The sequence below is a fragment of the Barbatula barbatula genome (genome assembly GCF_947034865.1).
Source record: "Barbatula barbatula genome assembly, chromosome: 2".
In the NCBI taxonomy this organism is placed as follows: domain Eukaryota; kingdom Metazoa; phylum Chordata; class Actinopteri; order Cypriniformes; family Nemacheilidae; genus Barbatula; species Barbatula barbatula.
Window position 1 is genome coordinate 14,573,205 of NC_136767.1, and position 16,738 is coordinate 14,589,942.

Below are 16,738 nucleotides of genomic sequence, written 5' to 3' on the forward strand. Positions count from 1 at the left end.
TTAGACTTAATTTTTGTTTATTACTCGCAATTGTTTATTTCATTAATGATGTGGCCCTATTTTAAATACAAATAAAACAGATACAGTTTAAAAATAGGTTGTGTTACAGTTGTGGTAAACTATGCTATATAAATAAGGGCTGTCAAACGATTAATCGCATCCGGAATTGACATTTGTGTTTACATAATATATGTGTACTTTGCATATTCATTTTGTATTTATAAACACATGCATATATTTAAGAAAGTTATACAATATCAAAATATGTTAAGGTTTATTTAACATTTCAATTATTGGTAAATATAAATAAGTACATCTTAATGTTTCCTAATATATAAACATTTTGTAAACAAAACATCAATTCGGGATGCGATTAATCGTGATTAATCGTATGACAGCCCGAATAGAAATATAAAGATTCAAACTTAGGGCTGGACTGTAAATTCACAAAAATGTTTTACTGTGTACCGCAATGACAAGTCCCAATGGTTTGTTTTAAGCAAACTATTTCCAAAGAAAATCTCTCCCCTAAAAGGATATTTCAGTACTTAATCACAGGATCAAATAACAGTTTGACGATAGTAAGAAAATGAAAACTTTGGCTGCAATGGTCTCAGCTTCGCCACGTGTCCGGAACACATTAAAAGTCAATACACGAAAGGTTCTCCCCCGCTGTTTGCGCCAGGGCTGGTGTCCCCTGTAGGCCTGGCCTGAGACCATAGGTCATTGGCCTCGCCAGCGTCCCCTGGACCTTGCCATCATCAATCATAACCTGTCAAATACAAACGGTTTGTCGCAGGCCCCCATGTGTATTGAGATGGCCGTATCTTTTTTCACATCAAAATAGCTACCTCTATTTCACAGCTCAACACAAACAGCGCTGTGTTTAAGCTTAGCTCACGGAGGAATGTAGATGATATTCACTGCTCCCCCAGAGAGCTTTATATAGAGAGAAGTATTTATGGCCAGCTGCTTAAGACCTGTAAATAAAGCTTGTACCGTTGACTGCAGAGAGGAAATTATACTTCTGTCAGAATGATAATATCTTGCGATTTTCGTGGAAGTTTTCGAAAACACACACTGTTGTTTTATGGCAGTTCAATGACCATCTTTGTTTGACGCTGGCTCTAGTATGCTTGTCTCATTAGATGTAGAGAAATGAGATTTAAACAACTGGTGTAAATCACTAAGCTGTAGCCTTTCTTTCAAGCTGCTTTGATCGGTCTTGAAGAATACATTCGTCCATCATTTAAGCGACTCGGGGTGATGTGCTCATTTACGACCGCTAATCTTAAAGCGATGGGAACAATGCCCATGTTATTACCCATTGTAAACTGATAAATTCCCACTTTGATTCATGATTCCCACAGGGAGGCAACAATAAATTGATCACATCTGGGGTAGCATCAGCACTTTCTTTACAATGAATCAATATTTGACGCTCTTATAGTTACCTGAAATACTAATGAGGAGAATGAAAGGCCAGTTAAGCGACATTTCGATGAATGAGTCTTTTGATTCATAGTTTCTCCCATGGTTTCAGATAGCCTCTCATTTCCATGAAAGCTCTTCTGTAGTCAAGCACTTTTAGAGCTCAAACCTGAATGCACAGATTTTAAACAATTAAGTTTAGTTTACAACTAAAAAAATGGTGCTAAAAAGCACCAAAAGTGGTTATTTGCTCTTAATCATAGAGGAACCACTTATAAAGAGAAGAAGATGCGCTTGATTTTTAACTGCGCAGCCCGCAAGTGACGTCACAGACCAACTAACCTATAAAGAAATTCGTTGACAACTATTTTGATAGTTGAATCTATGATCGATTTGATCAATTAGTTGTTACAGCCCTAATCGTGAATTTTTTTAAGTTGTCTCATGTAGTCAGAACAAAAGCAGATATTGTATTTGTTCAGAGGCCATATTTCAGATATATTATTTGTTGGACGTAAGGTAGAGTTTTTGTCTGCATCATTCAATATATTTTTGTCACGCGATATCGAATGCTTCAATTGATTCTATATTAGTGATGTTTTTAAACGTTTGGTGTTGTATCTACAGGTCCGTAGCCAGCCAGTTGAAGGGGAGGTTCTTTTTTTCAAAAAGTGGACCTTTTTGCAGTTTTCTCCTCCTTTTGTATTTAATTATGAGGTTCAAATACTTCATTTTGGTGACCTTTTATGCACTAATTTCTGCTGGATTAGCTTGTCTTTTAGTATCTTAACCAGCACGCTTTTGGATGCACCTAAAATATTCATTGCATTGTTGTCAAATTGCTTCCTCATGTAACACTTTTGTCAGTCCATACACAGTTCATAAGTTTAAAGACCAAACTAACAACAGAATAGATTTAAAGAACTTTTCTGAAAAATTAATAATAATTCTTCTCATCATCATTTCTTGACTCTCTGTCAATGCCTCTCTGTTATGTTTTATTATTATTATTACGCTACGTTTATATGGCTATTATATTGTAGACCAGGGGTCCCCAAACTTTTGCAAGGGCCACATGATTCTCCCTGTCTTTAATGGGGGGCCGGGTCGGTTTGTAACAGAAAATTACATGGGCTGGAGGTACTACTTGAATTATTGTGGAGATTTAATTATGTATTTATTATGCCTCCTAATGGTATAATAGTTTATTAATAGTTAATAGTTGTGGCCTGGGGGTTAGAGTGTTGGGCTTGTGATCAGAAGGTTGCTGGTTCAAATCTCAGTGCCAGCAGGTCATGACTGAAGTGCCCTTGAGCAAGGCACCTTACCCCTTATTGCTCTGCAGTAATGTGCCACTGTAAAAAAACTACTTGTAAGTCGCTTTGGATAAAAGCGTCTGCCAAATGAATAAATGTAAATGTTTGGCCATTTTGTCATCTCGTTGAAATTTTCCGATGGTTCGCGCGTCAGTTCTATCGCAATGGTACGTTATGAATTAAAAAAATTATTAGGCTATGTGAGTAACTTAGAGAAATTTGGGTCTGAAAGCCAATATTCTGACAATATCCCTACTAAAGCAAGCTCCTGATTGGTTAACGCTGCGCGAATTTTCGCCAAAGTTCGCCAAATGTAAATCACTCACGCTTAACGCTTCATTCGCGTTTGGTGTGAACACACTATAAGGCATTGTTCAGAGGGCTGGTCCAAATCTGTGGGCGGGCCACATTCATATATATATATATATATATATATATATATATATATATATATATATATATATATATAACCCCTCCCCCCGCATCATTCAGAGGCGATGATTCTTCACGTTGCTTTTGGATCAAAGCGTCTGCCAAATGACTTAAAAAAACCCAGACTTAAATTCTGGACCTTTGGCAGTGAGGGGGGGTCATTGCTGTACAGTGAGGGGGTCTCATTGCTGTACAGATGTGCTCTGATGTGAGGTGTGAGCAGCAGTGGCGGCTGGCCAATAGAGGGCGCTAGGGCGCCGCCCTCCCTGAGCTACATACACAAAATAATAATGATATCGTTTTTTTTAAATGTATATTTGCGTAATGTAATGTGATAGATGATCATCTGCGGAAAATAAATGTTTTTGTGATCACAATATGGCCTTCTCTGCCTGTCTGCACGTCTCAATTTCAGCGATCGAGAAATCGCCCACAGGAGGCGGGTCTTGGTAGAATTTAAGCAAATCCTGATACATATATTTAAGACATGACATCAAATTTACCCAATCAGCGTCCACAAATCTTATCTGAAATGGGCAGGTCTGTAGTGGCGCAATTTCCAATTGTGTGACAATGGCTAATTCTGTAAACTCTCTACTCAAATGTGCGTTTCAGAAGAGAACTTTGGCCGAAAAACTGAAGGTAAAGAAGCTGGGTCCAGATCAGCCTGACCCCTTAATCAAACAGCAGACAAGCAAAAAAGGGAAGAAGTACACGCAAAGCTTCTCTTCCCGTTGGTACACCAAAAAGGCCTGGCCATATGGTTGTGATTCTGCGAAGGTCTAATTTTGCTTTTCCTGCCCGTTGTTTAAAGCATCTGGGAGATCCAGCATTGACAGTTACGGTAGTTATGGATATGAAGCACCTGTCGGAGAAAGTAAGAGAACACCAGGGTACACATGAATAATTCTGTAAATGAACTGATCAGAGATTATGAAATGGATAAACAGGTAACTAGATTTTCTTTAACTTTATTGCTTTGCTGAAATTGTTTGCTGTGCCAGTGTGCTACAGCCCCACCTCAAGAAATGTTCACCAGCCGCCACCGGTGAGCAGTCAGTCATTTAGCACAGAGCTCCGATTCAACCGCACAGAGCGGCAGTGCCAAAGCACAACCCACGTAAAGAAAATAACTCTGCGTATAACGGACATTTTATGTTTCAAGCCGAGACGGCGACAAAAAGGCCAAAGTTAAGGACTGCAGCTTTAAAACATTTCACAATTTTAAATGGTTGGCTGGCCTACCCGTGTCCATGACACACATCACAGCAGTGGACTTACTCAAGCCTGTTGGTCTTCTAAAAAGCACAAATTGACGGCTTTATACACATGGATAAAGTTTTTTCTAGCTTTGTCTTTACAAATGTTCCCTTCATTTCATGCTTCGGAAGAGCCAGCAATTGCCGGCTCGCTGTCCCTCCATTATCTGCCTGAAGTGAATGATGAAAACACAGAGTGCTGATGAAGGCAGCCACATAGATGATTGGCCTCGGACACGAGCTTATTCCCTTCAGCACATTTTCAATTAAACCTTTTTAGCCAGTGAGCAATTAACAGCGGGCAACTATGTGAGCTCGACAAAACGCGTTCCACTGCAGTCCACAATCCCTCATTGTCATAATGATGCATGAGCAGATCAAATTGTTTGGGATGACAAAAGCTGGTAGCGGCCTTTATTCGCTGCATCTCTTTCAGGGAACTAGAGGAGATGAATACATCACCTCGTAAATCGAGCGCTCGTAAATCTTGTTTTAAAGACTCTTGTCCTGGTTCAGATTCAGTCCAGAGGTGGCTTTTGGAGTCAGGCTTTATTTATTGCCTCGGGCGGGTTTGGCCTTTTGTACACTGGAATAAATAATTATTTGTGCGTTATTGGGTCTGTGTGTAAGGAGTGTGCCAGGAGGACAAGTTTTGCATGTAGTTTTGCATTTAGAAAAACACACGCTAGGCTAAAGGTTTTGTTGGCTTTTGGCAAGACTATTTATTTAAATACTTTAAGGTATCCCTTTCAGATGGCCGATCGCGACTGGTCTTTGTTTTTTTATCTGCCGAATGTATCGTGCGCTGTGAAAACATTTTTTTTTATTTGACTAAATCAAACTAAATCAATTTGATTTGATTTAATTTGATTACATTAAGTTGCACTAACAAAGCGGTAAAATCAAGACGTAAATTATTCGTTACCTTTGCAATGTAACACAGGACACGGTATTCTCTTTTAGCTCTGAAAACACTTTCACTATGTTTTTTAATGAAGACACTTCAGTGACATGTGATGTGTGCTCAGTTTAAGGAAAAGTTCGAAACATCAGTCGATTGTTTTAGACATCGGTGCGACTTTAGATCTAATGGCTGCATTGTCTCAGAGTGGAGGACGGATAAATCTTTAGTTTTAATAGTGTCTCTTAGTTCACATGCCAGAGAGGCAAAATGAAGCCGTAATTACAAGTCTTAATTGATGTGTTTTCGCCTTGATAGACCATAGCTCTGCTCTTCTTGCTCTTTTCAGTCCGTGCCTCTGCTTGCTGTTGTTTGCTCTATATTTCTCGGTGTATTGATTGCTATTATGGCAAATCCAATGGGCACAATAGAACTCTATCAGCAAAATACAGGTTAATTATCTGGAGGTCAGGCGGCCTCCGATGCACACAAAGGGCTTATCCTCTTCACACATTACAACCTAACATTAAATCGTGAGCGCAAATTATCACCAAGGCTTTTTTCTTTCGCCGAGTTAACAGGCAAAAGAGGGAAATGGAGGGGTTTGACATACGGTATCTGAGAGAGTTCTGCTACTTCTTTTGAGACGCAATACACTTTTTATTGTCCAAATGATTGTATTGAATTGCTGCGCAGGGCTTTATGGCTCAGATTAGATATAATGCAGATTCTTTAAGTATGAGTAGATATTAGATTTGTTTTATATCAGATACAGTTTCTTTTATGCATCTGGCAATAAAAGCATTTGAGCTTTACATTTTCATATTACATTACATAATACATTATATCGAACACGTACAGTCGTATTACCTTTTTATCAAACATGGGTAGTTGACGAATAAATCTTACATTTTTCCTACGGTGAACCATTTGAAAACAAACTGTTAATATTACATTGTTTCATATAATTCGTTTTTATATTTATCACATAAAATAGCATAAGAGAGATTTAAATTCATTGTTAGTTTTTTCACATTTTTGCTGTCACACCATATTACAAATTATTAGTCTGTCAACTAATGTAGTTGTATACATATTAATGTATAGTCGCATATCTACTTTCTAAGGTAATATTTATATAGGTTAGATGTGTAAATATGATATGTGTGTAATATGTTAAATATAGGGAAACGACATAAAATGACTTGTCACACTGTGTTTCCTCGGAACACACATGAAGGAAGAATGTGAAAAAGATTTATTTTTATTATTAGTGACTTCACTCTTTGGATTAACACAATCTCGCTGCATAATGGATATTTCTATTCAGTACCGAACAGACAGTGGAGACCTTTGATGGAAGGCAAAAAGTGATATTTTTGCTAAGTGAAGTGGGAAGCTGTCAGACGTTTTACTTATGCCTGACTGATTGGCCTTATAAGCAGCAGAGAGACCCGTCGATGAGCCCGAGTTAATGGCATTGATTGTGGATATTGTGCTTTTTCCCCTCCGCTCCTGCAGGGACTCCTGTGAATCGGATTCCTATCATGGCCAAGCAGGTGTTGGATCTCTACACACTCTACAAGCTTGTCACAGAAAAAGGCGGCTTAGTGGAAGTCATCAATAAGAAAATATGGCGGGAGATTACCAAAGGCCTGAACCTTCCTACCTCCATCACCAGTGCGGCTTTCACCCTCCGAACGCAGTGAGTGTGATAACCTAGAGCGGAAGAACCTGTTGATAACTGCCAGTTGATTCTTGACTATCTCGGCCAATTCAATTATCTGCTTTTAAAATGGAGCGGGTGAAGGGGAGAGTATATTTGACAGGGTCCGAGTAGATGGAAGATAGTGATTTTTAGAATCAGTAAGAAACAATGTTTTTTTTAAGTGATTTGTCCTATTGATTCTATGTGAAGATGAGTTTGAACAAAATGTTTCAACCTTTCATCCATTTATACATTAATGGTAATTTTGTGTCAGAAAGCAGTCTTCAACCCGCGTATCATTGCCTACGCAATTGCATTATCCTCAAAGAAGTCCCTCTTTACTGTTTCACAAAAAGGGCTTTCTTGTGGAGAAGGGATCTTGAGATTGTAAAAGAGAAATGACTGGTTTATATAATTATTTAGGAACCTTTTTGTAGCATCTTTTTAAGAGAACAGACTACAATGTCAAATACTGAATTCTACACACTACAACAAATGTTTATATCTTCAGGTATATGAAGTACCTCTATCCTTATGAATGTGAAAAGCGAGGACTGAGCTCTCCCGAGGAGCTGCAGGCAGCTATTGACAGCAATCGACGTGAAGGGCGGAGACAGAGTTATGGCTCCACCCTCTTCAACTACTCCCCCGTTGGCACCCCTACACTGCTGGCTTCGCCCAAACTCCAGATGCCCCACATCGGCATGCCCATTCCTAATGGTGGGCACATGACTCAGAACCCCGTTATAAAGAAAGGTGTGTGTATGTTTTTCTTTCCATTTGTAAACATGCCTCAACAAATGGCTACAAATATTCCCTTTTGTTTAATTGTATTTTATTGCAATGCCCTAACCCAGTTTAATGTGCAGTGTTGTCCCTATAGTAAGTCATTCATAGGTTAATCTCTGAAAAACAGCAGTCTGAGACTCTGTCAATTTTCACTTGAAAATGTTCACATTTTCGCGGTTTTCAAAACACTTCGAGTGCGTTTTCGAAAAGCTCTGTTTTCCACCTTCTCAGTGTGGACGAAAGGCCAAAACCGAGAGAAAAAGATGTGTTTTCAAACGAAAAGTGTGGATAGGGCTTGAGAAGATTAAACACACACAAGTACACACAAACACAAAGAGGACTAAACACATACATTTTATTCTTTATCAGTCAATTGAATTTGTAGCAGATCATTTAGACCTACCAAAGCAGAAGTAATCTCTCCTCCACAGTAACATTGCCACATCTTACGCACACGTATTACACACTGTGGCATGAATGATCACCGGAGCAGACAGGAAACAGCTTGCAGGACTTCCTCCTGCCCACTCTGCCAGTTCCCGCATCACAGCAATAGAAGCAATGAACACAAAGGCATACGGGCTGTTTCATGATTCAATAATGTGGCGATGTGGAAAAAGACAAGTCACACAGGCCGTAATGGATCAAAGACCTGTGAAATCTGACAGTATTTATAGTGTTTACAATGCAGCTTTAAATAGACAAGTCGCATGTTGCATGACTTGTGTTTCATACTCATGTTACCACATGAGGATGTTGTTGCAGCATCTCCATATGAATCTGTGGATGAAAATACAAAGCTGTAACATTAAATGTAAAAATAAAACGTTATGCAATGCTGTGTCATCTTACTTGTCATTTTCCAAACAGTTTTAGCATATACAGAGACTGCATTAAACTGGGATTTTAAATAGAACTCAAACCTTTTAAATGGAAAAAATGGAAATAAAAAGCCAAAAGCATTTAGTCACATGCACGAACTCATGATGCTTTCTTGCTCTCCAGAAGACTCCATGCTCTCCAGCTGCCTGACTAACAGGATGGGCATCCCTATGTCTTTGGTCGGCCACCACAGTGCAGCCCAAGCCGCCGCGGCCCAGGCTGCAGCCGCAGCTGTGCAGGCAGCTGCATTGGAGCAACTGCGGGAGAAGCTGGAGTCTGGAGAACCACCTGAAAAGAAGGTGATGCTTATGGCAGAGGAGCAGCAGAGAATAATGCAGCATGCACTGCAGCAGAATATCTTCGCCATGGCATCCCAACTACCCATGAATATCAAGCTGAACAACAGGGGTGAGTGCACACAAGTATTTGTTAGCATTATTTGTGTAACTTCAATGAAATTGAAAGCTATTTACAGAGTTTGCAAGGCAGAAACTTTCTCATCATTATTTAGACTTTTGCTCCGTATAGAAATTGAAAATTACTTTATTAAAGGTCCAGTGTATGAAATCCAGTGGTGAGGTTGCGAGTTACATTTACATTTACATTTATTCATTTGGCAGACGCTTTTATCCAAAGCGACTTACAAGTAGTTTTCTTACAGTGGCACATTACTGCAGAGCAATCAGGGGTAAGTACCTTGCTCAAGGGCACTTCAGTCATGACCTGCTGGCACTGAGATTAGAACAGGCAACCTTCTGATCACAAGCCCAACGATCTAACCACCAGGCCACAACTGACCTGAGTTGCAATCAATGGCTCACTACACATCCCCCCCCCCCTTTCGAAGCACTATGGTGGCTGACACGGGACTTAGATGTCGTCCCTGCAGTGCATGCTGCATTATTAGTCCAAATGAGATAACATATTTACGAAACATGCTTTGTACAGCAGTTCGTCTGTTTAGGGCTAGTGTAGAAATAACATGGCGATGTAGATAGAAATAGCTCATTCTAAAGTAATGAAAACATGGCTTCATTGTGAAAGATCTTTATACACCTCTGAACATATATGTAATTATGTACATGATATTGCTTTTCTGTCAATAGATCCTCCAAAATATTACACACTGGACCTTTATAAATAAATGTCTTATCATTACACTGACACTTTGATAAGAGAAACGTGTTTTATTGTGAGAGGTAGAGGAAGACATTCTCACAAAAAATAAATGGTGAAACTATTGAAGAAAAATAATTCATGCCAAGAAGTTAGTTCAATGTTAATGATTTCAGTGCACCTTAATGACAGAGTGTGTGAGATATGATTGTAGGTTCCGTCTAGTCATGAGTAATGTGTTTTTTTGTGCACTGCATGACTGTCTTATACCAGCCATATAACAGGTTTTGCCTTTTATTTAGGCAATGTATCATGATTCTGTAATATTGGGCACAGCACTATGTAACCGTGCAATTTAAAGATTATATAAAATGTTATTTTCTTTAACCTCATAATATCCACTTTCATAACAGAGAAGAACTGAAAAAAGTTCAAAAACAGTTCTTACCGTGGCTGAACCCTTTGCATTTTAAACGTAAACTTACCGTATTTGTGTGCAAAACTTTGTGTGTAATGTTAACAGTGTTCTTTAACAACACAAATTTGTCAAGAGGAAATGTTTCTGAAACAGACAACACAAGTGAAAACCCGATGTTTTTGACAGCAGTCATCTCCCTCCCTCCTTAAAGTCTTTTAATAAACCCCTCCTTATCCTGTCATTTATGAGTTATCACCGATAGTTGGTGGCACGCTTCTCTTGCTTCTTGTGTTCCTTTTATAAATGCTCATATTGAGTTTTTCTCTCTCTCGCTCTCTGGCTCCTCTCTTGACAGATGATAGACAAGAGACTGCATTGAACCTGTCTACCAACGGCATTAGCAGCATCAACATGTCAATAGAAATAAATGGGGTTGTCTACACAGGTAAATAGAGCGCTGTTTGCTGATGTAATTGGAGGCAGGAAATTCAATAAGTTATAGCAGCACCCCCTCGCTTAGTCCTCCACACAATTTGATGTCTTTGCTATAAAATCCATCGTAATGAAGTGGCAAGTCCAATCGAGTTAAAAAAGTTAAATATCTTAAAATTGGGCCCGGGCGCTGAGAGGTCGATGCGGCTTAGTGTCTTTCGTGCCTGAGAGAAAGGCCCCGCGCCTTAGATAGATACTGTCCTTGTGCCTGATGCGCGAGAGACAGTAATTACTAGAAGATGGGTCATAAGCTTGCTGGGAACGTTTCAATGGAGGAGATCAAGTTGAAGTGGCATCTGTTTTCACTGAAGGGTTGTTTCCAGTAACAATGTACAACCCACCAACATAGAGACGTTTTTGGCCATTTATCACACTTATTTAGTACAATTCATTCAGAGTAAAATAGCATTCTAAGAATGCGCTTATTCACGCCTGATGTGTGTGTGCCACCACAGACAGTTCACCCCGTCTGACCACATTTAACTTAAACTGCTAGACGGATTGCAACAGAATGCATTGAGAAAGCGTTGTTATGTCACACTTATGATGTGACACGCAGTGGCCAAAGACACATTTACATATACAGTATGTTCAAAATTTGAACACAGATAGAATTAAATGGAAAAAACTATATTAACATGTAAAGACATTTTGATTTAGCCACTACATGTGATTGAAAGAATCTTAATATTATTTAATCATTTAATTCATATATTTGCTACATTTACAGATTTTTTGTCTCCAGCATTGCACAAATGAAAAATTGGAACAAAAATGTATTTCCTGTTTGGCGAGGGGGTGATGCTCATGTTTTTGTTAGGATTGTGGAAGCGCATAGTTTCACAATATATGTGAAAAATCAATGAAAGATTATTTGAGAAAATCTATCAGCTAGGGCTGTCAAATCGATGAATCGTCATTAAATCCATTCCAAAATATTTATTTTATATGTGAGTGTGTGTGCATATTTATTTGCACTTATAAATGCACAAACATACATGTATATCTTTAGAAAAAATGTGCCATACTGTATGTATTCGAAGAGTTCATTTGCATTTTTTTGTTTTATTACTCAATCAAAACAACCCATTAATTCATATTACTTAGAATGCACATGATTATTCAAAAAAATAATTTAAAAAGTCTGTAATTTATATGAATATTACAAGTAATTAATTGTTATTAATCGCATCCAGAACATACGGTTGTGTTTACATAATATATGTCTGTGTACTGTGTATATTCATTTTATATTTGTAAACATGTATATATTTAAGAAAAATTATCACATAAAAAATATTGTACTTACATATCATTTCAATTATTGTTAAATATGCACAGTACACAGACACATATTGTATAAACACAAACAATCATCGATTGATTTGATTTATCTATTTTACAGTCCTAGCAGCATAGTTACTGCAATTGCATACATTTATTTTTATTTTTAAACAATTAAATAAAGTTTATGGAGGGGTGATTTAAGCAGAACCAGAGATTGCAAGTGTTTTTATGCTTCTGCTCTCTTCTGCTCCAGGGGTCTTGTTTGGCCGTAAACCAGCCATTGGTTTCATTCCTGGCAGTCAGCGAATCCATCACCAACACAGCTCTCAGGCCAAGAGCGTCAGCCCGGGCCTCAGCACCCAGATGCAGCCGTCCTCCTCCTCCTCCTCCAGCACCTCCTCACACGGACCAGCCACCTCCCCTTGAACCTTCCATCTGCCCCACAACTCCTCACTCAACTCTCCCTCATCGTCAGATAAGGCAGGGTCTCATCCTGTCGGACCAGTTTTCCCTCTGTCTTTTTCAGTGAACACTTTCTACTGTTTTGCTAACCCTCCCCCATCCCTCCAATCAGGATAGGAGTGTTAAAAAAACGTAACCATTAAAACACATTAAAAAGACATTTACACATGCAGCAAATGCAGCTTTTTATTTTGTTCTTATGAGGACGTGTTGTTCAGTGCGGAGCGACTAAACCATAAACTGTGTGACAATGGCAGGAACACAAGGAGGACGAATTGTTCCTTATGCATTGACGTGAGATTCATCACTTTGCTACACAGATCCTGCAGTTTTTGTATAGGAGTCGGTGTTGATCAACTTTACTTTTTGCATTCTTGAATTCAACAGCAAGAGCTACTGTCAGCTTCAACCAAAGAGAATAAGAGCAACTTAGCAAATGGTTTCATTTGATTATTTACCTTGATGCTTTTAAGCATCGTCACACTTATGATGCCATTGCATAATATCTGAAATTTGCAATGGAGAGCCATCATATTAGCTCACGTCAATATTTCAGAATTTAAACAAAGCACATGCCATTTATCAAAGGGCATCAAATAGTCAGGGAGAAAAAAATATTTACTGTACCACTGTTTGACTTTCTGTCCATAAGGGATATTTTCTGCTGTAATAGGTCAATGTAGGGAAATCATCACCTACAGAATTTTAATAAAATATGGGAGAATCATAAAATTAAGTTGGATATGCAAGACCAGCCATTTTGTAGATCGCTGTTGAAGAAAGCAGGGAGATTATTTCTGCTATATTCTCTTGTGTCTGGTTTTGGCCCGAGGCTGCGGCCAAATATATTCCATTGATTACTTAGTTATTTGGGGAACACTTGTCGGTAATGTTCAACGATTTTCCACCGCCTCGGCTCATGTTTTATAGCAACGATTTAAAAACGTTTATTAAATGGTTTAGTAGACAGGAAAACGGGTAAAGCTGGTTAATACAGGTATTTAAGAAGTCGCTGGGGGTTAAATGAGCTGCAAGTTGATCATGGAAAAATGGCAGAGTTTAACCAGAAAGAAGGATCTTGAGAGAAGATTGCGTGCTGTAAATCGACAGATCCAACCATCTTTGTTGTGAATAGAATCCAGTTTTTGGCAAGTTACAGCAACGCACTTGCATTCGAGAGCGGATCTCTCGTACTTTATCCCATTCTCCATTTTGCTCACGCTCTTGTTGTGCATCTCCTTTTCTTCTCTGGTGAGGAAAATAGGAGGATATTATTGTGTCATTTGTTTAGACTTCTGTAGACAATTTCAAGTTGTATTTATTATTGCCTTTATTCTCTATCTATCATGTTGAATCTTGGGCTTTCAGTGACTGTTTAGTGAAAATCGCTTTTATTTAAAAGAAAGGAAAAAGTCTTTTCACGGGCGATACCTCAGAATTCCTGTAAACAGATTATGAATACAAGAAATACCTCATTTATTTCATTTCTATCATTTTATGATGAAGCCACTTGAAAATTGATGTTTTTCAACAGATCACTGGATTTTTTTCTATTTTGTATTGTTTTTCCAAAGAAGGGAATATATAATGAACACATCTACCTCATTTGTTATAGACTGTGCCAACCACATGATCACAGCAGCCAGTTTTTTGATAATAGCCTTTCTGCTCCAAAATCATTTTTGTTTGCATGATTTCTGCTGCGAGACCAGAGGCTGGACCACACAGGGCTGTAGACACACCATTTGCATCGCTCGTTCATTTCTGTCTGCGGCATTTTGCTGTGCTTCGTGTAAAAGGTAATACAAGAAGGATTCTATTTTATGTATACAACTGCTCACATTGACTTATTTTTGAGGTTTTGTAAATGAGATCATGAATCAGATCGGAAATACGCCTCAATATATCCTCTGCAATGTATCGAGGTTAAGCTGCAGCTATTGGCATTTAGAGTTAATTGTTTCGCCTACCCTCACGGTCCGCAGCCTTTGGATGTTCTATTTCTGCTAGTCTTTGATTCACTCATCATTTCTATTCACAACATAATGTGGTTTTCACCAAATGTATAGCCTAAACCAAAACTAACGAAAAAATCTATATCTTCTTTTGTACATTCTCTTAGACGCAATGTGAATGTGGAAACATGCTCTTGTGATTGAACTTTTTTTTTAAATACCAAAGATCTGGGTTGACCATATTTTGGGGTTCATCATTAAATGCCCTAGTGTTGTCATCGTGTCAACCCGAACTTTTAATTTCAAGCAGCAGAGAAGTTTTTATTCGTTCCCTGCTGTGGCAAAACTTGATATTAAGCACTTGGATCAAACTGTTTTCAAAGAAAAGGCTGAGTTTGTTTCTGTCCAAAAAAGGAAATCTACGAATGTTATATCAAGACGTTCAGCACAAACGCAATGCTTAATGAAACAAGTAAACCTGAGCATCATTTTGTTGTTGTATAGGTGCAAGAATGAATATATAGAAATATATAGTCTATATTTATGTGGAATAACAGAGGGCACAATCAATGCACAATTGTCTGATTCCTGTTGTTCAATGTAATTTACCTCTTTATCAGCACATGAAGAGACTTTGCTCTTCACCTGGTTGTCTGTTCCCTCTTCAGTTCATGTTACTAGACTGCAAAACAGATCTTCGACAAACTCTGGTGTGCTTATTGACTGTAAAACAAAACCACGAAGCAGAATGATTCCATAACCAATGCTTCTACAGACCCGTGCTTGAATAATGTGTGAAAATTGTTCATAGAGACTATCATTTTGATAAAGGTTAAGAAAAAAAGATTCACTCACGTGCTTAAAAAAATAACTTGTTGTTTACTTTGTTTAGCTATGTCAACAATGCAATGCTGGTAGATTTTAGATTCTATTATTCGCTGTGTATAATGCTTCTTTTCCTTTTATTCAATTTTGGATAAATCCAGTGCATTATGGGAAAGCTGGATTGTGGTGCTCAGGGGTTAAAAAGGGAAAAAAAACAGGTGAAAGATTTTGTTTTGTTAGTTTGTTTTGCCATTGACTTGTAGCATAATTAGAAATAAAGAACTGCTTTCCACTTCAACGAGCACTTGGGTTTTTCTTTCGAACGACCGGTGGGTCCAACATCTGTTTTTTTCAAATCTATTTTGTATTTATGCTCAGATCATGAAGGAATATAATCTGAATTCGTCTTGCCAAAACCCACCCACTTACCCCTGTGAGAATCATACAAATAATATTCAATTTCATATTTAAATCACACAAAGTTAGTTACATTTTCAAATGAAAGCTCTGACTATCAAGAATATCATTGTATATGTATCACCTTGGACAAACATAACATAGAATAATTGTCAAATTATCATCAAATTGTTCAATTTAGAGAGTTTACTGATAAATCTGAGCATCTTTCTTAATTTACTCCAATGCATGTGGTTAGTACACAGTTCAGGCAAAACTGTACCGGAGCTGAGGAGGTTTGAGTAGTGCTGGGCAATTACATGCAAATGTCCAATTGAAGATTAACAAAATCAAAGTTTTTTACCAAGGACTTTCACCATATTTATAAGTGATTTTTAACAAATGGAATTGTCACATTCAGAACAGTCCCTTTTCCTCGTGAATGGGCACATGAAAGAAAAGTGAAGGTTTGTTGTCTGTGAAGACCCATCCGTTTGTTGGATTTATTGCATCTGTTTGTGCATTGTAAATCACAGAAATCCTGCAAAGTATGCTGTCTCTCAAAACTGTGTCAGATCCATAACGCAATCTTTTTTTCCTCTTTTTTAGAATAGACAAGACTAATATTTTTCTGATGTCTGGATTCTATCATCAGGGGTTTAGGAAAATATATACAGATATATTGGTAATAAGTACATTCTCTGAGAATTTATATTTCAAGTCACAAGGCACTATTCTCAAAATAAAAACATCTTATAATAAATGTCATTACATCCGCACTAATCTTATTGATATTAATATACTGCAGAGAGAAATTATTATGATGTTTGGACACCGTACTGTTGTTTAGCCTGTATTTACAGACAAAGGATTAAGTGACTGTTCACTCAAAAGCACATTGAGCAACAAGCGTTTATTAAGCAACAAGACGCACACAAATCGATATGACCTTCAATCTCGTTATGTTCATATTAAAACATAATAAACTGAGCGGAAACACCAGAATTTAAGAGGATATCAGCAATGAGCTGAAGCAATCACAAAGGTCGAGAGAAAAAGGAGCCAGAGA

The 16,738-nt window shown here is 38.0% G+C and overlaps 1 protein-coding gene across 2 annotated transcripts in view; it reads left to right on the forward strand.

Annotated features, from left to right (window-relative positions):
- The window catches only part of arid3c (AT rich interactive domain 3C (BRIGHT-like)), a 60,885-nt gene extending 45,316 nt beyond the window's left edge, over positions 1-15,569 (forward strand). For both annotated transcript variants that reach the window (XM_079487485.1, XM_079487486.1), the window contains 5 exons: positions 6,861-7,044; positions 7,559-7,803; positions 8,842-9,126; positions 10,608-10,697; positions 12,285-15,569. In XM_079487485.1, coding sequence (XP_079343611.1) covers positions 6,861-7,044; positions 7,559-7,803; positions 8,842-9,126; positions 10,608-10,697; positions 12,285-12,457 — 977 coding nt within the window. In that variant the 3' untranslated portion in view covers positions 12,458-15,569. The remainder of the gene's footprint in view (positions 1-6,860; positions 7,045-7,558; positions 7,804-8,841; positions 9,127-10,607; positions 10,698-12,284) is intronic.
- The last annotated feature ends 1,169 nt before the right edge of the window (positions 15,570-16,738 follow it).